At 46.4% G+C, this 22,630-nt stretch overlaps 1 protein-coding gene across 1 annotated transcript; it reads left to right on the top strand.

Annotated features, from left to right (window-relative positions):
• Positions 1 to 8,768: 8,768 nt before the first annotated feature.
• On the top strand, positions 8,769 to 22,414 carry LOC130453489 (zinc finger protein OZF-like). Its single transcript, XM_056821260.1, has 5 exons — positions 8,769 to 8,954; positions 10,133 to 10,252; positions 13,058 to 13,184; positions 14,591 to 14,686; positions 17,706 to 22,414. The coding sequence occupies exons 2-5, from the start codon at positions 10,220 to 10,222 to the stop codon at positions 18,896 to 18,898; spliced, it is 1,449 nt and encodes a 482-aa protein (XP_056677238.1). The 5' UTR covers positions 8,769 to 8,954; positions 10,133 to 10,219; the 3' UTR covers positions 18,899 to 22,414.
• Positions 22,415 to 22,630: the final 216 nt, after the last annotated feature.

Below are 22,630 nucleotides of genomic sequence, written 5' to 3'. Positions count from 1 at the left end.
AAGTCCGTTCTGAATGGCTCTGAAAGACAGCATCCCGCTCTAGGACTGAGGGGATCACTGGTAGTAGTCGACTACACAGAGGAGTCAATCAATATGTGCCTGTCAGGGGAGCTGATTGATTGCAGAAGCACCGGACTTTAGGCTTGGAAGGGATCCAGAGGCCACCAAGTTGGATTCATATAGGAAAGAAATCCTGACTCTCAGAATACGGACAAGCCAATGCGCAGCCTGTTAGAAGGCTTCCGAGAAAGGAAGGAGACTAGAAAGCACCTTAGAGGCTACTGAGGCCAACCTGGGCCCTTCCTTTTGAAGGTGAACAAGATTACACTTGAGTATAATATGTTAGAGAAAGGACTTGAACTCCAATCTCCCTGACACCAATGTGAACCTGCCCAGTCTCTCAGGAGGCATCTCATTCTACTAAAAAATGACCCCAAAACCCTCTTTTTTCCCCTTGACGTCACTCATTTCTCTCACTTCCCCTCACCCCCCCCCCAATCTTTAACAACAACAATAGAAGAGAGCAAATTAAGGAATTTAAGGATGGCCATGGTGCTCTAAAGTTATTAGCTCATTCAGTCCTCATCACTTTGGTAGGTAGTCAATATACTTATGCCCATTTATGAGATGAGGCTGAGACAGGTGAAGTGACCTGTGGGAGATCCTATAGCTACACTCATCTGAGGTGGGAGTCAATCCCAGTTCTTCCTGATCCCAAGGCCAAAACTCTGTATTACCAAATGAGCTCTTCAGCCCTGGTCCAACATCATAGCTTGGAGTACGCTGTGTCTGACAGACAAGAAGTGCCTGTGTGACCTCAGTCAAGTCCTTTCAATTCTCTGTCCTTTCCTTCCTAATGGGTGCTGTGAATTCTAGATTTTCTCTGCCCTGCTTAGTCTTTAGAAATTCTAGCAACCAGGAATGTATACACCCCAAGTGTTGAGGAGGTTGGCCTATGATTGACATGTATTAGCAAGTGACAAATCAAAAACAACTGACAGACCCCCGGGCTGTCCTAATTCAAGCTTAAGCTACCATTGGTACATGGAAGACGCAGGAAGTGATGTAAAGAACTGTCTATATGTTTCCCTAGGGTGTATGGGGTGCTCAGGGAGGGGTAGTATCTCTGGTATGGAGGGCTTGTCATGCCCTTCTAGGGCAGCTCTCCAGCCTCTGACCCCCACCTGACACCCAGCTCTCACTTGTGGCTCCCAGTAGCTGCTAGCATGCGGCAGTGGCCACACCCCGGGCAACGGCTTCGACAGGCTGGCTAAACCTTGTGAAGGTAGCCATCAGGTCGCAGACCCCTGGTGAACCAAGGCTTTGCTCACCCAGCATGTGAAGACTGCTTCGGCAGAACAGACGGAAGAAACCAACAAGAAGGTTGTAAAGATTAAAATTTAGGGGAGATGGGGAGACTGAGGCAGGTAGAAATTAGTTTCTCTCTGCAAGGAGTATTATATTTTTTAGAGGTTTATTAAAGGCTAAAGATTAAAGAACATACAAGTAAGAAACATGTGCCTAGGCCAGAGGCCTAGACAAAATAACCTCACATCACGCAAGAGACGAGCCTGCTCCAAAAGGAAGTCCAAAAAGAGCCAAGAGCCCCTCAAAAGCCTTTGAATCAACTTAAATACCTTCTTGATCTCGGCCCAGGTGAGATTACAAGGCATTCTGGGGAAGTGGAGCAAAGGCTCATGGGGATTGTAGTCCTGTATTCGAGTCTATTTTTTACATTCCCCCGTGTGATCATTTGTGGAAAAATTAATTTTTCCCCAAAAGGATCATAAAAACATAATAAACTTAAAAGATTACAATAGTGTGAGGATAAGAGAAAAAAGAATAAAACCAATAATTGCTGAACACATTGACAAAAAGCCATTAGGGGGCAGTCCCCTTTGGCATAAAAGTATACATACAAATAAATGTTCAATCAACCACACCCAAAGTTCAATTTTGTGCAACTTGTGGTCTGGAGGCTTCTTCATGGTGGCTTCTCCAACAGTTCAGTTCTGGATTCAGAGAGGTAGCATCTTCTTTACCTAAAATTCTTCTCAAAAGGAATTTAAACTTTGCAATTTAAATAATGATTTTTTTTTTACATTCCCCCGTGTTGTGGGTGATTGAAAGATTCAGAATCAGTTAGGGATGCATGGCTGAGGTATGAGGTATATGAATCAATTGGCAAGAGATATTAAAAAAGACATCAGAAAATCCAAAAGAAAAGAAAAATTTCTGGATGAAAATATAGACTATCAAAGTCTTATGTGTAAAAATTCCAAGTAGAAGAAAAATAAATCTATAACAGGTCCTTCAATCAGGGCCCAATCAAAATGATCTAAGTAATGATGCATTTACCCAATCAGTAGCCAGGACTACAGAAAGGTACCACACTATGAGAGGCAGAAAAGGGGACCAGATTATAGGAGCCAAGGTTTCGGGGATACTCGTCTGTGAGTATCTTCAGGGTGAGTGTGGATACAAGGAAAGCCTATGTCTTAACACATGTTAAACATAGTAACCTCGAGTCTTCACACTAGGTTCAAGACCTTTGTATTGGCCTAGAAGTGCATCAATCCATCCTAGATTGGCCTTTCTTTGGCTCTGTGCAATGGCTCTTGTGTGTATATCTTCTCCTGGAATCAGACAGAATCATTAAGCAAAGTCCCATAATTTATTTAAATAATTAGTGGCATCATTTTTATAGTCACAAGCTTTTTGGGCATGCTGACAAATGTATCTTACACTTGTAGTACTGAAAAATCAAAAGGTTAAAGAAAATCTTAATGCTGGTGACATGTGCTTGAAATATAAAAAGGAGAGAAAAATAATAAAAAAAACTCAAAAAGTATATTGCACATGCAAGAAAAATATAATAATAAAAGAGCTTTAAAAAATTCAAAAATATAGCTTATAACCATTGACACTCTGTGTCAGTTAAGAAAATATAAAATACAAGGCTTTCTCACCAAAAAATGAGATCCATTTCCTCTTTGTATCTGGCCATGATCACTGTGAGTAGAAGGCAAATGAATTGAACAAGGTTAACAATTTTTTCATCTTTAAAAATACAGTAGTACACCCAAAGAGATAATGGACAAAAAGACTTGTACAAAAAATATTCATAGCTGTGCTCTTTGTGGTGGCCCAAAACTGGAAAACGAGGGGATGCCCATCAATTGGGGAATGGCTGAACAAACTGTGGTATATGTTGGTGATGGAGTACTATTGTGCTAAAAGGAATAATAAAGTGGAGAAGTTCCATGGAGACTGGAACAACCTCCAGGAAGTGATGCAGCGCGAGAGGAGCAGAACCAGGAGAACATTGTACACAGAGACTAATACACTGTGGTATAATCGAACGTAATGGACTTCTCCATTAGTGGCGGTGTAATGTCCCTGAACAACTTGCAGGGATCCAGGAGAAAAAAACACCATTCATAAGCAAAGGATAAACTATGGGAGTGGAAACACCGAGGAAAAGCAACTGCCTGAATACAGAGGTTGAGGGGACATGACAGAGGACAGACTCTAAATGAACACTCTAGTGCAAATACTATCAACAAAGCAATGGGTTCAAATCAAGAAAACATCTAATGCCCAGTGGATTTACGCATCGGCTATGGGGGGTGGGGGGGAAGGAAAAGAAAATGATCTTTAACGAATAATGCTTGGAAATGATCAAATAAAATATATTTTAAAAAAAATACAGTAGTACAAATATGTAGATATCAATATCCCCAAAATTCTCAATAGCCCAATTAATTACAATAGCAAACAAACACACTTTCATATTTCACATAAGTCGATGTATGACATTTTAAAAATCTATGAATTGATGCACATTTGTCACAATTTTTACAAACATCGCAATCCTTCAACCTTGGTATTTAAACATATTTTTTAAAACAAAGTAAAACTCATCTTGGGTTTAGAACATAATCATGAAATCTAGATATCATTCTGGTAGAAGTAAAATAGTGAGCTGAAGAGCATAAATAAAGGGGTGCTCCTTTTTCTTGGAGGCTTATAGGGATACAAATGCCCTGAGATTAACTGCCCAACTTCCATTCACATGTGGGAAGGTTGGGGGTTTATAAAATGTATTTCACTTCAGCTACTATTGGCTAGGGGCAGGCAAAAATAACCAGATTGTTAAAAAAATTCCAAAAATCATATTTAAAAACCCTTAAAATCAAATCATTTGAGGTATTTAGCACATTAAATTTTTCCAAGGTTGTTAATACAATTATAACCAGTTCTGAAGTCCATCTATCCTCAGCAAAATAGAAAAAAGCTGTTTTTTTCATATATGGGCTTATTCACAATAATATTTGTTCTACACAGTTATAGGGGAAAAACAACAGAATTTCAAAACTCAGTACATTCAAAATAAATTCAATCAACCTTCAGATCAAGCAGAATAATATTGAATCCAGTAATATATGAACTTAAAATCACAAAGTTGAACCATAACAAAAAATGCAATAGAATACAGAGATTTTTATAAACCATTGGAGTTTGAAATGCCTTAGAATATAGCCTTTAGTCTCTTCAAAGTTCCTTGGGTTTTTTGTTTGTTTGTTTGTTTTTAATTATCCATTTAAATGTCTATTGTCCGAAGGCAGAGTAGTAAAGGCTAGGCTATGGGGTTCAAGGGATCTGTCCAGGGCCCCATAGCTGGGAAGCATCGGAGGCCAGATTTTAACTAGAGACCTCCCGTCTCTGGGCCTGGCTTCCAGTTCGCTGGGCCACCCATTTTCCTCCCCAAAGTTCAGTTGAATCTTTGGGCTGAGTCTGCTCCCAGACAGGCAGGCAAAATCAATGAAATTGCCAGAAGAGTCAAAAATCCTTTTAAACCCATTGCTTTTTAGTTTCTGTTTGAAAAGATCTATTTCTTCTCTCTAGTCTTTTCTATCTTTCCCCTCTCTGATCCCCCTGTGGCCAATACCCCCAGCCACGTGGAGGCTTAGCCTAAGGGAAAATTGCCCTTTCTCCTTTCCCTCTCGTCTCTCCCCTCCGCCCACGTGGCCAATACTGTTACCAGCTGGTCGCAATGAGTCCTGAGCGATCTGCTCCAAGGATCTGGGTGATGAGCTGGCTGGGGTCACGCTCATGGGTCTGGGGTGCAGAAATAGGCAGGCAGCGGGCCGGTGAGAGGCCAGGAGCTGGAGCGGCTGCGGGGGTGGGCAAGGCCAAGACCAGGTACCAGGTGAGGACGATTCAGGGCTGCAGGCTGCAGGCAGGAAGCGGCGGGACTGAGCCAGGTGGGGTGGGCAGCAGGTCCGGAGCCTGTAGCAGCTTTGTGAGGGTAGAAAACCTTGGCCAGAGAGTTATGGCTCAAAAAAAAATTTCTAGGTACTAGCTATTAAAACTGAATTTAAGATCAGAAAAGAAATCAGAAGATTGAGGTTTTTTTTCCCATTAGGTCGCCATCTGTAAAGATTAAAATTTAGGGGAGATGGGGAGACTGAGGCAGGTAGAAATTAGTTTCTCTCTGCAAGGAGTATTATATTTTTTAGAGGTTTATTAAAGGCTAAAGATTAAAGAACATACAAGTAAGAAACATGTGCCTAGGCCAGAGGCCTAGCAAAATAACCTCACATCACGCAAGAGACGAGCCTGCTCCAAAAGGAAGTCCAAAAAGAGCCAAGAGCCCCTCAAAAGCCTTTGAATCAACTTAAATACCTTCTTGATCTCGGCCCAGGTGAGATTACAAGGCATTCTGGGGAAGTGGAGCAAAGGCTCATGGGGATTGTAGTCCTGTATTCGAGTCTATTTTTTACAAGGTTCAACGGCTGAGATGGCGACACAGCAAGGCACTGTGGAGTGCTTAGGGCATGTTGGAGCACAAAGGACAACACGGCCATCCAATGCAACTGAGGAAGTCTCCAGGCCTAACGATTTTTCGTGCCACTGGACCCAGGCTTCCAGTGCCTAGAGAGTGGGACTGTGTGCAACGACTTTTCCACTTAAATCTCCTTCACAAAAGTGTCTTTGTGCACACTCATCTAGACACCATAGATGAAAACGCACAAAGACAATCTTCATCCTTGGTTACCGAAAGACTACTACCATACCATATGTTTCCCATCAATTCCTCTCTCTGGGCTTTCTCTCACGGAGACGTTGGACTCGGCAGCATGGGGAGCTTGTGGTGGTGTTCTTAGCATACGTGGTGAGTGGTTAGGCTGATTCATCCTTTTCTTTACCTCCTAATCTATCCTCCTAGGAGACCCCTCATCTAGGAAGGGGTCTCGTGGCTGGTAGGCAAGCTAGATTGAGAAGGCCCCTTGGCCAAGGCCTCTGAACTCCTGCCTGGCTCCACCCTGGTTGGAGCAGTTTAAATTCTTTCCTCTCTCTCTCTTCTTCTTAATTTGTTCCCTCTATAGTAATTAAACCACCATAAAAATCCTAAACTGAGTTTTTTATTGGGATTGAATTAATCCTTGGTGACCACCAGTATAATATATTCAGTCAATAACCCCTCATTTTTTACCCTTACAGTCCCACAAGAGAGATCCCACTGGATGGCCTCTGAGGTTCTTCTCAGCTCCTGCTTCTGCCAACCTGTTACTCCCAGGTCTGCCTTCTGAGGCCAAACAGAACATGGGAAACCTCATCCTTCCTTACTTGGCAGATCATCAAATGGTTGGAGATCACTGGCATGTCTTTTCTGCCTCAGCTTCTCCAGTTTCCTCATTTCCAACCTTAAACTCTCCAGGTCTCACATGGCACAGACTCATGACTCTTCCAGATGCTGGCTAACCACCTGAGTACTGGCCAGACCGTAAGGTGGCAGGAGGGATAGAGCCAGGCTTGAGGTCCTGACCTGAGTTCAGATATGATCTCTGGTATTTGAGCTGTGTGACCATTGTGACAGAGGCTGGCACTAAAGAAAAAGTGCCAGGCTGAAGAGTGTGTGGAACTGATCACTTCGACAGGGGAGGGTCCCCAGGAGATTGGAATCTTCAGCAGAAGATTCCTACTGGAAGATCAGTTGGTCTCTCAGTTGAGAGAAGCCGAAGAGAGAGGGTTGAATAACACTTTCTCCTGAGGGTTACTCACTTTTTCCTGCTTGTGACTGGAAATCCTTCCCACCAATACTTCCCAATTGAAAGGACTTACTGAAGAGAAACCTGAGAAAGGCATTTTGAATCTCTGTCAGACTTTACCTCAGCTCCTGTTGCCTGGGTCTGAACTGTGGCCCAGGGGCCAAACCCAGGGTGAGTCAACCTTACACTCACTTAGGGGGCTTAGGTTGCCAAAGCCTGAGTGCCCCCCAAACTTGAGGAGGGAGGGGAAAGGGTTTAGATAGAGACAAGGACCCCCTTTCCCCACTTTCCTTGCCAGTTATTTCTTTTGTATTACCCTGATTGAGTTGACATTAAAATAATAATAATCTTTTCCCCAAGCAGTGAATCAAGTGTGAGTGAATAGAGACCGTCTGGAGTAGTAGAGGGGGAAGCAAGAGGGACAAGAGCAAATCTGGGAGAGCAGCCATAGCTAAAGAGGGAAATCTTCACATCTCCTCTCCTCTCTCTGAGCCAATCCTTTACTTCTGTTGACTCCCCTGAACCCCACTTTGAGAAGGGGGGGTCTCCACTCTTCTCTCTAATCTGAAAGACTGACCGCCTCGATTTCACCATGGGCAAGTCACTCAACTGGTCCCTTTGCCTCAATAGCCTTAAGGATTAAGTGTGGGGGAGGAAGGTCTATGACCCACGTGTGCTAGCAAGTGACAAATCAGGAACAACTGGCTGACCCCTGGGCTGTCCAAAGCCAAGTTTAAGCTACCAGTGGTACATGTGAGACAGGAAGTGGCTCCAGCTCCAGCTCAGAGAATTTCTCTCATAGCATCCTAAATTGAGGCCTCCTCCATCTCCACCAGCCCCGCCTCCGCCCCTGCCCTCCCCTCCCCTCCCCTTCCCTCATGGACTACCAGAACCCCCCTGAGAAGGGAGGCCGAGTTAGGGGAGGGGGAGGGGGGGCTTAGCAAGATTGGGGGGGGGGGGAGAATCTAAGGAGGAAAGAGAAACCGCCAAGGGGGGGAGGGTCGAAGGCGGGAGCCTGAGAAAGTGGACAGAGGGCTAAAGGGCTGCCGAAAAGAGGGAGAGGATGCGGGGGAAGGTGAAGCCTAAGGAGGCTGCGGGAAAGGAGAGAAGATAGGGAAGCGGAGAGGATGCCGGGAAGAAGGAAACCGCGTGATGGCCGGGGAAAGGCTCCAGGAAGCCTTGCAGAGACTGGGCAGAAGGGGGCTTCCTTGACAGGCTACGGAGAAAGGGAGCCCGACACCTGAAACGGCCCGAATCTGGCTGGCCCGGCCCAGGAACCCCCTTCGGGCCTCCTTCCCGCGTCTTCCTGACTGGCTTTGGGAAGCAGCGCCAGAGAAAGTCCCCATCCGAGAACCAGAGCCCACGTGGAGATCGCTCTGCTACCCAGAATGCCCCGCGCGGTGCCCTCGGGCCCCCTTCCAGCCTCGCACTAGGAGGGAATGCCGAGACCCCGAGGAAAGCGCAGCGCCCCGAGCTGTGTTAGGAGAGAGAAGAGCTGGGAACTGGGGACGCCGGAGGCCCCGGGAAAGCCAGGAGAGCGGAGCGCCCTACAGAGAGCGGAGCGAGCACAGGCTCCAGGGTCTAAATGACTCACAAAGGAGGGGCGGGGGCGGGAGCGGGGGCGGGGGCGGGGCCGGGCCCGACCCTCAGTGGGCGCGGAGAATTAAAGGGGAGGACGGGGGGCGGGGAAGAGAGGCTTAGGAGGAGGGGAGAGGGGAAGGGTCAGCGCCAAGGGGCGGGGCGGAGCAATCAAGCAGCGAAACCGGGTGCGCAAAGGCCTCCGGGAAGCCGGAAGTGAAGCTCGCCGCCAGTTTCTCCCCTCCTCCACGTCCAAAGCTTTCTCTGACTGCTCTCAGTAGCCGATTGCGGGACTCCCTCCAGACCGCGCCTGCAGCCTCGGTAATTATGACGTGGTGGCGGGGCACCGGGGGGAAAGGGACGCCCGAGTGGAGAGCGGCCCGAGGACGAGGAGCCTGGGGGAGGGCGGGCGGCAGAGAACGTGGCTGAGTTCGAATCCTGCCTCTTCAGAGTCCCTCTGGGGCCGGCACCTCCCGCCTGGGCCTCCTGGAGCCCCCCAAAGCCGCGAGCCCCTCCCCTCCCCTCGCGTCTTGGGACACTGTAGTTCGGCGGGACCGACCGAGTTTCCTGTGGGGTTGGATGTATGCCGGGGCTGCTCTGGTGTCTGACGGGGCTTGGCTGGGGTCTTCGGCTTCCTCTTCGGGACCTTCTTTGCTCCTAAAACGACCTGCGGGGAGGGACCAGGACTGGGTGCAGTTTTACCGAGCCATGCTAGGACCCAGGAGTCCTGCCTCCCAGCCTCGGGGCCCCGGACCCCCGAGCTCCTGCTCCCCCGCCCTTGGGGCAGCCTCAGAGTCATCCCATGCAAGCTCTGCTCAGACAATAAGGAACAGAGAGAGGGCTGAGAGTGTAGAGGAGCTCAGGAGGGCTTCCTGGAGGAGGCGGGATTGTACTTTGCACAGTAGGGAAGCCAGGGAGGAAGAGCCTATGAGCCGCTACATAGGGGACAGCCAGAGAAGGTTCTCCAGGCAGGGAGCTGGAGGTGCTGTTCATGGACCCCCGGGAGGCTGGTGTGTCCCGGGGCCAAGTGGGTGGCAGGGAGGAGGGGGATGGGGCCATCCGGACTGGGACTGCCAGAGAGCATCCTGGGGGATTTGATGAGGAGGCTGGGCCAGAGGAAAGTCAGGTGAGGGGCTGAATGGAGGCTGGCAGGAAGGGGAAGAGAGCCCAGGAGGCCCTGCAGTCAGGGATGGGAGGCTGAGGGAGGAGGAGGGCCTTCCCCACCGGGAGGACTGCCCTCTGGCCAAGGGAGCCCCACCTGGACTGCTGGGGAGCAGCTAGTGTAGACATGAGGACATTTTCCTGTATTTCTTTGCTTTATTCTTTTACTGTCTCTGCTTTAATGAACCTAAACCGTTCACAGGAAAAGCTGCTGGGCGGCTCCTTTCCTTGGCCTGAAGGGCTGACCTGAATTTACTCGTCTGCTGTATTCTCGGAAAACCTGAACCGATTCAAGGTTCTCCCTTATTGTGTCCAAACTCCTCATTTAACCCTGACAGAGACGAGGCCGGGAAAGCTGGAGGAGCTTCAGGGGGGACTCACTGGGGCTGCTTTGCTGCCTCCACAGGGAGCCTGGAGTGCCCGGGATGGCCTTGGAGAGGGACAGACTCGCAGCCCAGGTAAGTGCATTCCAGCCCCAGATGGAGCCCCCTCAGCCAGGGAGGCCCTTCCCTGGCTCTGACCAAGAGGGCTAGGAAGCTGCTGCCTCCTTCCAGCTGGGCCACGTCTGTCCCCACATCCCAGGCAGGAGGACCAGCCCTTCCCGGCTCTCTCCCCGGCTTTGGGAGTGATTCCTGGGCCCTGGGGCAGCTCAGGCCCCAAGAGCTCCCCCCAGGCGCTGCCTCCCTTGTTGGATTTCTCTCTGGACACAAGTGAGCGCCCAGGACGGCCATGGACTCCTCCTTCTTCTTCCCTGTCTGGGGATCCTGTCTTTGCTCTCTGCTCTCCCAGCGACACTCACACCCTCTTCCTCTGCTTCTTTTCACCTGATCCCTCTTGAGTCACTGCTCAGCCCAAAGGCAGGGAGAAGCCATCGGCCACCCTCCAGGCCCCCCCAGTCTGACTGAGGAGACCCCTCAGCAGCCGTGTCCAAACCAGCTCTTGTAGGTGGGATGGAGGCCCGAATTGCGGGAGGGAAGCTCTCAGGGCTCTGGGGAGATCGTTGATTCCTGAAGGGAGGATTCAGCTGGGACTGGAAGGAAGCTCCGAGGCCAGAGGCGGGAGGGAGGGAGAACCTTCCCTGCAGGGACACAGACAGCCCATGGAGAGGCCCCGATTCAGACCGTGGAAGGTCAGTATATGCCAGGAGAGCCTGTTGTAGGAATGGTCGGGGTCCTTGCCAGGCACAGGCTGAACCTATTGATGCCAAGATATGTATATAGCAGGTCTTTTTGTGGTAGCAAAGAATTGGAAATGGAGGGACCTTCATTCACTGGGGAATGGCTGACCAAGCTGTGGCGTGTGATTATAGCGTCACCCTGTTGGGTTATGAGGAATAACCGGCAGCAGCATTTCAGACTAACCTGGGAAGACTTCCATGAACTGTTGCAAAGGACTGTCTTCTACCTCTTGGGGAATCCCCTGAAGGGCAGAACAGGTGCTGAGTGTAGAGGGAATGGAAAGGAAAGTTTCTTATCCTTTAGATGGCCTCACCAGTCCCCGTCTTTTCTCTGTATCTACCTCCTCTTCTCCCCTGTAGTTCTGCAATCCTACACAAGAAGCATCCTCCTAGAGTAGATGGGAGGCCACAGAAGTCTTCCCAGGATCCCTCTGGGTTCAGCTTCACCTTTAGCCTTCCCAGGTTTCCTCCTTCCTCCCTTTCTCCTTCACTGTAGTTTTTCAAAGAAGCCTCTTTCTGCTCTCTCTGATGTTCTTCTGATGCTGCTGTTGTCTTCAGTTATTCACCCCTCCTGCATTTCTTCTGCTTGGGGTATTCAAGAAGCAAATGATCTTTTCCCTTTGGGGACTCTTTCTAAAAATACTGCAGATTCCTCTTCACTAGTGAACATCTACTGTTCTGTCCATGATTGTGAAGCTCACATTTGCAGATGTTGAGAGTGAAATTTAACGAAAGGGTAAACTGAGGCAGGTCTCCAAGAAAGACAAGCAGAACAATACTGCCTATCACTGAAAGGGGCCAGGGGCTTGCCTCTGTTAATGCTCCAAACCCTAAACAGAAGGTTAGATCTCATTGATTGGGTTGAGGGAGCACAGAACAAAGACAAGACAGAGTAAGTGACATCTACTACAGGATGGAGGGTGACCAGTGGTTATAGAACTGAGATGGTCAGGGATGCTGTGATTGACTGGAATCATCAGTAATAAGGGGCCAGCAGCACCCCAGCCTTCCTTCTCTCCTCAGACTAAGAGGAAGTTTTTGTGTGAGTCCAGTGCAAGGTCAGGGCCCTGACTGGGCAGCAAACCAGACATGTCTGAGATGGTTCAAGAGAGAAGAAAGACTAAACTGACTCCCTGGGACTCCCCTGAATCTTCCAAGGCCAACGAATGCCTTGAAATGAGGCTAGAACAGTGATGAGGTGCCCAAGAGCTGGATTCTGCACTTCCCCTGTTACAGGCTGGCTGGGTGTGGAGCTGAGCCAGGAGGCAGAGAAGCAGGACTCGGGCAGTTAGCAGACAAAAGCAGTTACTGGTCAATAGGATGAATAAGTAAATGATCTGAGATCAGCTCAGCCTTCTCCGAGGATGGGTCACCCGGGCTGCATCCCGAGTCCCCGAGCTCTGTGGAGCACCTTCTCTCCTTTGTTGTGCCTTCCACAGTGTTATCCGTAAAATATGATCTGGTGACTCATGACCTGACTGATGAGCATTTATTAGTAGAGACAGAGAAAGAGAGGGAGGGAGAGAGGGAGGTCTCAGCCGTTCTAGATCTCTTCCATTCAGCTTGCTCAGCTGGGCTTGCCAGAGTTCAAGAGATCAGGAAAGCCCAGAGAGCCAGTCAGTTCTGGGGAAGGGTCAAAAGCCCCCTCTCCCTCCCTCGCCTGCCTTTCATATTTCCTCCAGCTCCCCCCTCTGTGGCTCTGGCTCTGGCACATTGGTGACTCTCACACTGTCGCTGACTGCCCTGGGACACAGCAATGGGGCCTCAGACACATGATTCTGTGACACCTACATCCCAGCAATGTGGCCCCTGGGATCCAGGCAGCACTGGAGGTCCTCTAGAGATTTCCCTTCACTTACCAGAACCTCCTCAGCTCCCTTCCAGAACATCCTAGAGCTGCTCTTCTCCAGCTTCCACTGGGCTCTTACAGACTCAGCTTCTAGTGCTGGCTCTGACACTGACAAAGGGCGGGACTTTGGGCCCCTCCCTTCTCTGTGGGCCAGTTTCCTCCTGTAACTGACCAGAGGTGGGGTCTTCATTGTGATGTGGCTTTCAGCTCTCTGTGCTCTGCCTTGGGCTGCTGTAGGAAGCTGTGATGTTCCAGGATGTGGCTGTGGACTTCACGCGTGAGGAGTGGCGCCTCCTGTCCCCTCCCCAGAAGGAGCTGTACAAGGAGGTGATGCTGGAGAATGCCCGGAACCTGCTCTTTGTGGGTAAGGAGCCTCTCCCTGCTGTCTGTGTCTGCCATCCAAGGGAATATCGCCCTCAGCAGCAGGCAGGGTTGGGAGCAGCTTTCAGTCATGAGGAAGGGATGAGGGCTGGTATGCTGAGTCCCAGAGCCAGAGCCCTCCTGCTGCCTGGTTCTCCTGTAAAAGGACTTTGCATCATGTAATGGGACGTTAGGGAGCTCCCTTTGGTGCTTCTGACCAATCTCAGACGTGGAAGTAATCTCAGAGCTGCTTCTCTCTCTTGTCTTTAGGACCCAGAATTAGGTCCCCCAAACCCATCTGAGAAACCTGTTCAGGCAGTTATTCCTCCCACCCTCTTCCCCTCTATTGGGGATCTTTTTCTCTTTAACCATCATAAACTCACAGCTCCTTGATGTCCTCAGGAGAGATGGTTTCTTCTTAATCTTTCTTCCTATTGCATTAAGCCTCCAGCAGAGCCAGTAAAAAATGGAAGGAAGGGATGAAGAACTTATAATGACCTGCTCTTGCCTAGGGCTCTACGGCTGCTTTTCTCAGTAATATTCTGGCACTTCTTCCTTACCTTCTTCTTCCTTATTAAGTGATAAAATTATCTCTATTTTACAGATGAAGAAATAGATTTGATTAAGTGCCTTATTCTCAGGCATCCACATAGGAGCTGTTTGTGGCAAAATGTTAACTGAGGCCTTCCTGCTTCTAATCCAAAGCCCCTGCCCCCTCCTCTTCTAGCTGCTTCTCATTTTGAAATAATGGAAAACTATGGATTCAGTCTATCTTTCTCTAAAGAAAATGCCTGAGAACCAAACTTTACGGTTCCAGATTGGTTTCCTGACCTTCTTCCCCCTCCTTTCCCTTCCCTAAATGCTCTGGAAACTCTCCTCTAGGGCCCCTGAAGGCCCTTCTTGCACACCTCTGTGATTCTCAGAATGAATGGACTGGCTGGGAGATAGCATTGGGCTCAAGTAGGATTTTGAATTTCACAGGAAAGGAGGCAGAGCTCCAGGAGAGAAGAGTCCACGAGGCTCAAAGAGCTGTCAGAGAGGGAGGAGAATGCAGTGTAATGGGATAGAAGTCGATTCCTCAAGGTCCCTGTGTCTGGAGCTTCAGAGTGACCCAAAGCACTGACCCTTGCATCTAGTTTGGAAGTTTTGGAGTTCCTCCAGAATGGACCAGAACAGGATTGGGGGGTGTGGAGGGGCTGTTGCTTATTCAAGGCCCCCCAGGAGGTTAACAGGCCCATCCTACCCTGGACTATTGCATTACATTCACTGAGGGGGGAAGTGCAGAATCCTGGAGGAACCCCATGGACAGATTGTCTTGAGTGAAGTCACTGGACTCCCCCAACTTTCCCTCAAGAGAACTCAGTGACAAACTTCTCTCAATTCTCCTCCCTGCCTGTTCCCCATTCCTAGGGCTTCCAGCTCCCCCACAAGAAGTGATCTCTTATTTGGAGCAGAGGGAAGTCCAGTGCATGCTGAAGCCAGAAGGCCTACAGAGCCGCTGCCCAGGTGAAGGAGGTCAAAAGAGGCGTGGGAGAGCCAGGGTGACCTGGTGCTCTGGGTGCTTCTGGGTGCTCTGGTGAAGCCAGTGCTAGATTTGGGGGCGGGAGGATCAGACATGGAATTCTTTTTCAGAGGTTTTACTAAGGCTCCCTGAGCAAGTCACTGAACCCTTGAGCCTCAGTTTCCCCATATGTAAGATGAGGCTGTTGGATTCCCTTTTCTATCAGCTCCCTTCATGAGGTCTGCCTATCATTGTTTTAGACTGAAAGGCTTGAAAGTCTCCTCCAGGAGCCAGAAGAGGTGAGCTAATCACCTCTGAGTTTTTTAGTATCCAGAAACATATATGAGGGCTTCTTCTATGTTGGTTTCTGGGTTAAGTTACGGGCCCATAAAGTGCTGCAGCTGACATCCCCTGCCCTCCAGGAACTCACCCTCTGTTAGAGCAGATAGCACAATGCCAACAGTTCTGTGAAATCCCTCTAGATCCCTGTTCGAAGGAAGCTCATTATGAGAGGGAAGTCTCTGCAGGGAAGGAGCACTGGAGAGGTCTAATGGGAGAGGTGGCCTAGGGCTTCAGGAGAGCCAGACTGAGGATTCTGGGGGGAAATATAGTATAGAAAACAAGGGAGAAGCACCAGGATAACTTACTGCAAATGGCCATGTCTAGTATTTTAGCCATGTACCTGAGAACAGATGTTGGACTACCTCCTGAGGAGAAAGACACCAAGTGAGAGTGTTTGGAGCATTGGGGAGAAATGGTTTGTTTCTCAGAGGAAGAGAGTCCTTATCTCATTAGTGTGTGAAAGGCTGAAGGTGAAAGAACAATGGGAGTCCTGAAAGGAAGAATAGATGGGCTTAGATGAGGGATGGGATGGGCTTCTTTGCCATGGAAAGAGATTTTCTCTAGTTTGCAGAAGAATGACCTTTTCCTCTGATCCTGAGGCCAGAGAGGAAAAGGAGGCAGCTGAGCTGGGTGAAAGGTGGAGGATAAGAGAGAGCTCTGCAGAGAGGTCCAGCTTTTGTTCAGTGGAATATGAGGCCAAGTTCTCAACTCAGAAGGTGAGGTAGGAGTTGTTAGGAAGCCATGAAGGAGAGCTAGAAACCAGGGATATATTTGGAAGGTTGCCTTGGTGGTGGCAAATGAAATACATGAAGGAGAAGTCATAGCATTGCCTTGCCCTGCTGAGGATCCAGCTGAGGTCAGGGAACCTCAATGTAGAGTGCAGCCAGGCAGCTGGTTTCCTGATTTTCCTTCTCTCCATTGACCTGCAGCCTATGAGCAGGAGTGAAGACTGCTGCCTTATTTGGAAGCAATCCAGGGCTAAGCTTTCCCTAAATCATCAGCCCAAGCCTTTTCCTGGTCTCAGGGTTCCAGTCTTTGTCCTGTTTTTGGACAATCGGGTGACCACAGCACCTCACTTGAGGGAGATGAGAGGCTGGAGTGAAGCCTCTGAGATCTCCAGGATTGGGTCTACTCTAATTCCAACAGAGTTATTGTTGACTGCTGAGAAATATGGGGAAGAGAGGGGCAGAATCACAACTGAGGCCAGAGGATGTATTTGCCTTCCAGGAGAGATTCCAGACTAGGATTCTGGTAGAGTTTGGGCCTGACAGAATTCCAGGACCCAGTCAGTAAACATGTATTAAATAAGAAATATGTTCTAGGAACCAAGGTAAGCTCTCCGTATACAAAGGAAGGATAATACCAATCTGGTTTGTCTTAGAGCTCACAATTTAAAATACAAATTTGAAGATCATTTAGAAAGAAGTAACAGATCCTCAATCTCACTCTCAGATGATCCAGGGAGAAAGGAGTGTTGGGGAATGGAAATGCATTTTATTCAACAGGGAAATCAGAAACTAGAAAAGTGTAGAGAATGACAGTTTAAGGAGAAAAACAATCAAAGGAGGAAATAATCCCAATTCTAATGATAAAAATGAACACCATTTTCATATGGCCCCTAGTATGTGTCATATACTTTATAAATTTGATCTCTTTTGATCCTCATAGGAACCCTGGCAGTCACTTGATATTATTATGTCCAAGGTATAGTTGGAGAACCTGAGACCAACAAAATTTCTGTGACTTACACATGGTTAAGAATCCTCACCAGTTTCTCGGGTCCAATGAGAACGCACCACCACCTATGTTGGAATTATTTAACAGAGTATCATGAAAATGCCTTTACCTATATGAGGTGGGAAATAGGGAAGCGAGTTGTAGGAGCTTTGATGACCATTTCCTTACAGAAGGACCTAGGACTCAACTCAGTATATGAGACATCGTTTTAAACATGGGCAATGCCATGTTTCCATTTAATTTATATTTAGTGGAAGGGTTTTATTAAAAAGAGGCATTAAAAGAAAAGTAATGGCTTCTCTCAAGGAGTAGGGAACTCAACAAAATCTTTTATACCTTGGATAAATGAAAAAAAGATTTCTGAATATCTTCATCTGATCTCAAATACGGGAACAAAAAATAAGGTTGAAAGCAATCATGAAGGGAATTACATAATGATCACGCAGAAGCTAGATAATGAAATAATAGAATTATTTCATTTACATGCACCAAGTTTTGTCATACCTGTGAGGAGAATATTGAATGTCTAGACAATGAAAATGAAAGCAAAAATATTGAAAGTAAATTGTTTGGTATTGTGGACAGAGCACGCCCAGTCACAAGATTTGGTCTCGGCTGCCAGGATTTCAGGTCATGTCAGTCATCCAGCCTTTCTGAGGTCATGGTCTGAGTTAAGAATGTAATAAAGTTAGCCTGTTCCGAATCCCAAATTTTTTATGAAGAACCAATAATATTATATGGGAAGTTCTTTATTATTTAAAGTGTTCTTTAAGTTTGAGGCCATGGCAATTTCAAGGGATAGATTCTGTCCATTTAATTTGGAAGATGTTTTCTTACCTGAGGAAATAGGATAGAAAGTGGTTTATTTTTTGACAGTAGAGGAAAGATACTTATATATGTGTATATATCACTCTATATGTATGTTTTACTGATTGTTTCTTTTAGAAGGAGAGATTAGACCTGAAATGAAGGCAAATTCAACAGAGGCTAACTATCCTGTGGAAGAAATGGACTTACAAAGATTCATGCATAGAAGTCCTGATAACTTTGCTTCTAGGGAATTCTGTGTTGCCCATCAAAATTCATCTCATATTGAAAATCAAAGAATGCAACCTAAGGAAAAATCTAGTGAAAATAATCAGTGTCGAAAGACTTTTATACATAGATCCAGTATTGCTGGACATGACAGAATGCATACTAGCAAGGAATCTTATGAATGCAAGCAATATGGAAATGCATTCAGTGAGAGCTCCAATGTTGCTGGACATCAGAGAATCTACAATGGGGAGACACCTTATGAATGTAAACAATGTGGGAAGACATTCAATCGGAGGTCCCATCTTGCTACACATCAGAGAATGCACACTGGGGAGAAACCTTATGAATGTAAGCAGTGTGAAAAGATATTTGCTTCTGCCTCCAGTCTTGTTACACACCTGAGAATCCATTCTGGGGAGAAACCCTATGAATGCAAGCAGTGTGGAAGGACTTTCACCTGTAATTCCAATCTTTCTAGACATCAGAGAATGCACACTGGGGAGAAACCTTATGAATGCAAAGAGTGTGGAAAGACATTCACTTGCACCTCCAGTCTTATTGTACATCAGAGAATGCACACTGGGGAGAAACCTTATGAATGCAATCAGTGTGGAAAGACATTCACTCGCATCTCCAGTCTTTCTGTACATCAGAGAGTGCACACTGGGGAGAAACCTTATGAATGCAATCAGTGTGGAAAGACATTTAATCAGATGTCTCATCTTGCTGTACATCAGAGACTACACACTGGGGAGAGGCCTTATGAATGCAAGGAATGTGGAAAGACGTTCACTCAGAGGTCCCATCTTGTTGTACATCAGAGAATAAACACTAGGGAGAAACCTTATGAATGCAATCAGTGTGGAATGACTTTCATGTGCACCTCCAGTCTTGATGTACATCAGAGAATCCACACTGGACCAAAATCTTATGAATGTAACCAATGTGGAAAGATATTCCCTCGCACCTCCAAACTTGTTGTACATCAGAGAATCCACACCGGGGAGAAACCTTATAAATGCAAGCAATGTGGAAAGGCATTCAATCAGAGGACCTCTCTTGTTACACATCAGAGAACCCACCGGGGAGAAGTCTTGTGACTGCCAGTAGTGTGGGAAGACATTTAGTTGTGGCTTCAATCATGCTATATGTGAAAACCACACTAGTGAGAAAATTCAAAAATGAAAACTGTGTGGAAAGGTGTTCATATTCAGCTCCAGTCTTGTGGAGGAACTTTTCGTCCATTTTGGGAGAGCATTGTGGAATTAGAAATATGCTACCCTAAAAATTGATTCCCAACATACCATTTATCCTGTTCTTACATGTTGGCATAGACAGGATATAATTTTGTTGGAGCCTTGCCTCTCACACTTCTCTACCTGTCAGAGTAGCTGAGAACATGGGGATCTTTGAGCAGCTAGAAAAACTCAAGTCATGTTCTATTTTTAAACTAACTGAATATTTTGTGTTAATCCAAATCTCATGTCTTTTAAAATAATCAACAAACAGTATATATATCAGGATACAGCACTGAATTGAAGAGTACTTTTCTAAAATTTCAATATCTGTTGTTATAGAGCTTTATTTACTATTCAGAAAAGAATGAATTGACACAGCAATGGTGTCTGCAGAACTCCAAATTCAACTCCAGACTCCAGCTTCCTTCACCTCCCTAGTGTCACCGTCCACCCACATTCCATAGGTCACATCTCTGTGATCTCCCATATTGAGGTAGAGTTCTGCACTGAGCATAGTGTGAATCATAAAACTGCTCAGACTCTACTTCAGAGATTTGAGTAAGCTATTCCCCATTTTTTACAATAGAGGTACTTGGTCAGGAATGTATTGAGAACTTTAAAATTACTCCACCCTGCTCAGACAGTGCCTTAGGGGAAGATAAAGTTGCAAATTCTTGATTGAACAATGAAAAGTCCCCAACTCATAGTGTAGCAAAAACCCCAAGTTAGGTGGTCTATTTTTAGATCTAATACAAAAGGGTGCTAAGTACCCATTAAAGCTTAATCACTGATAGGTCAAGCAACTTACAAAAGGCAAGCTTAACAAAAGATGTGTGATGGTTTAGTTTACCCAGAGAAGGTGAGAACTAAAGAGTGGTGATAACTAAGACTGGGCAGACCTGGGAAAAAGCGTCTACTTTGATTGGTAGATGTGAAAATTTGGGGGAGGTGATACAAGGGAAAATTTTTTAAAAGGAGAATTCAGTTCAGTTTAGTAGTAGTTCAGTTTCTAAGTTGAATTGGAGCTTTGAACTCAGTTCAGGATTTTAGTGGAGGACTGGAGCTTGCTTGAGACTATCTTGTGGTGAGTGATAAAGACTGACTCACTTTTCCTTAAGTCTCAGGCCTAGGCCCTTTCTACTCTCTTCCCTTAATTGCTTCATTTGTATTAATTAAAATCTCCATAAAACCCAGCTCTCGTGGGTATTTTCATATTTGGGAATTTTCCCATGGTGACTACTTAATTTTAATATAAATCAAGACACTAAAAATTATCTTTATAGTTTGACTGAAACCTTTACAGTTTTGGCAATTCACAGTCTTGGAAACCCACATTTTTGTGGTTATAATAGTGTGGAGGAATCTCATTTAGGCTGTGTTGTAGAGAGTGGGCAGGCCAAAATGACAAGGCTGTCTATGGAGATGAATTTCAGGATATTCTTGGTAATTGGAAGCACCAGTGCTGCTAGGAATGATAGTTATTTGAGATAAGTAATTTAGTTGCCCTTCCATAGAGTGGGCCAGGAAGCAAGATGGCAGCATAGCAAGCAGCAAAAGTTCAGACCTCATGGAAGACCCTTCCTTAACCGATACAGACTGAATGCTCCTAGGGCACTGAAATTCAAGCTGAAAAACAGGACAGAAGCGGGAAACCCTCCTTCTGGACTCAAAAGGTATGCCCCCCAATAGCCCGAATCTGAGAATATTCAAGGCTAAGGGGAAAGTAGAGGGTAGGTCCCAGGACCCCTCCCTCACAACCCAAAGGGCTGAGCCCCCAGCAGCAGCAGGAAGCTCTGAGCGGGCAAAGGTGCTGATTTGGAGGGTCTACCTTGTTAGCAGTGGGGAGCCGGGCTCGGAGCATCCAGCTTCCACAGCGGGGTGGAAGCCAGGGAGAGACAGGGCCTTGGCTGGGTCCCTCCATCGGGCTCCAGTCTCACCGTTGCCTCGGGGCACATCCAGACCAATCCAGTTCAACCTAAACCCATTAGAACTCCTCAGAGTTTAGGGAGGCGGGCAAAGGCACTTGCGGATAGCTGAGAAGCAGCTGGAGAGAACTGGAGAGAACCTGGGTGACCCAGCCTTCCAGGAGTCTTCAGAGCCTCAGAGCTTCATACCACATACAGCCCAACGCAATTGAACTCAATCCAATCAAATGCCTCCAGAGGACAGGGAAGCTAACTTTCCTCCCCTAGAGACTGTACCAAGAGATCCGACAAAGCTCCAAGAGGGGAGACTGACAGCCCCAAAACCAAAACAAAATGAGAGGAGCAAGAGCACAGCCAAATACGGGGAGCAAAGAAAGAAATTACAATAGACAGCTTCTGCACAGGTAATGAGCAAAGAGCGAATGAAACAGAGGGGGAGGGATCAGCAAAGGAAAAATCAGAAATCCCAGCGAATTGGATACAGGCTTTGGAAGAACTCAAAATGCAATTCAAAACACAATTAAGAGGCTGAAGACAATTGGGAAAAGAATTTTAAAACTAAGATAAGTCATCTGGAAACAGAAAATAGTGTCTTGAAAGCCAAAATCAACCAGCTGGAAAATGAGGCAAAGGAGATGAAAGATGAGGCAAAGCAGATGAAAGATGAGGTGAAGAAGATGAAAGATGACCTCCAAAGAAAGTCCAACCAAAAGGAAAGGGACGACCAAATAACTAAAGATGAAATCCAGTCTTTAAGAACCAGAATACAACAACTAGAATCAAGTGACGTCACAAGGCATCAGGACACTGAAACAAAACCAAAAGAATGAAAAAATTGAGGAAAATAATGAAGCATCTGATTCACAAAACAGAGGATTTAGAAAATCGTTCAAGGAGAGACAATTTAAGAATTATTGGCCTACCAGAAGACCATGACAAAAGAAAAAGCCTGGACATTATATTACAGTAAATTATTAAAGAAAACTGCCCCCAAAATCCTTGAACAAGAGGGAAAAGTGGAGATTGATAGAATCCACAGATCACCTCCTATACTTAATCCCCAACTGACAACACCCAGGAATGTTATAGCCAAATTCAAGAACTATCAGACCAAAGAAAAGATATTACAAGCTGCCAAGAAGAAGTCATTCAGATACCAAGGAACCACAGTGAGGATAACTCAGGATCTGGCTGCATCCACACTGAAAAAAAGCAAGGCATGGAATATGATATTCCGGAAAGCAAGGGAACTAGGTCTACAACCAAGAATCAACTACCCAGCAAAACTGATTACATTCTTACAGGAGAAAGTATGGTCATTCAACAAAATAGAAGAATTTCAAGAATTCGTAAAGAAAAGACCAGACCTGAACAGAAAATTTGATGTCCAAGCACAGAACTCAAGAGAATCAGCAAAAGGTAATTAAAAAAGAGGGAGAAAAAGAAAAAAAAATTTAAGAGACTCAAGTTAAAATGATATGTATCCCTATAAGAAAAGAGGTCATTGATAACTCCTAAAAACTGTTGTTATTACCTGGGCAGCAAAAAGAAGTATACTTAGAGGGAACAGCAACAAACTGTATAGGATGAAAGGACAAGACATAAATAGATATATAGATATATGCATGCAAAAATGCATACTCAAGCATATGACTCAAAGAGGGAAAAA

Source organism: Monodelphis domestica, chromosome 3 (genome assembly GCF_027887165.1).
Source record: "Monodelphis domestica isolate mMonDom1 chromosome 3, mMonDom1.pri, whole genome shotgun sequence".
Classification (NCBI taxonomy): domain Eukaryota; kingdom Metazoa; phylum Chordata; class Mammalia; order Didelphimorphia; family Didelphidae; genus Monodelphis; species Monodelphis domestica.
This window is presented reverse-complemented; position numbering and strand designations above follow the sequence as displayed.

What these genes read in the sequence shown, in the direction of transcription:
- LOC130453489 (XM_056821260.1), top strand. Translation starts at nt 10,220, where the DNA reads ATGGCCTTGGAGAGGGACAGACTCGCAGCCCAG. An exon ending in GGGACAGACTCGCAGCCCAG is followed by an intron (nt 10,253 to 13,057) that starts GTAAGTGCATTC and finishes GGGCTGCTGTAG; the next exon opens with GAAGCTGTGATGTTCCAGGA. An exon ending in CCTACAGAGCCGCTGCCCAG is followed by an intron (nt 14,687 to 17,705) that starts GTGAAGGAGGTC and finishes TGTTTCTTTTAG; the next exon opens with AAGGAGAGATTAGACCTGAA.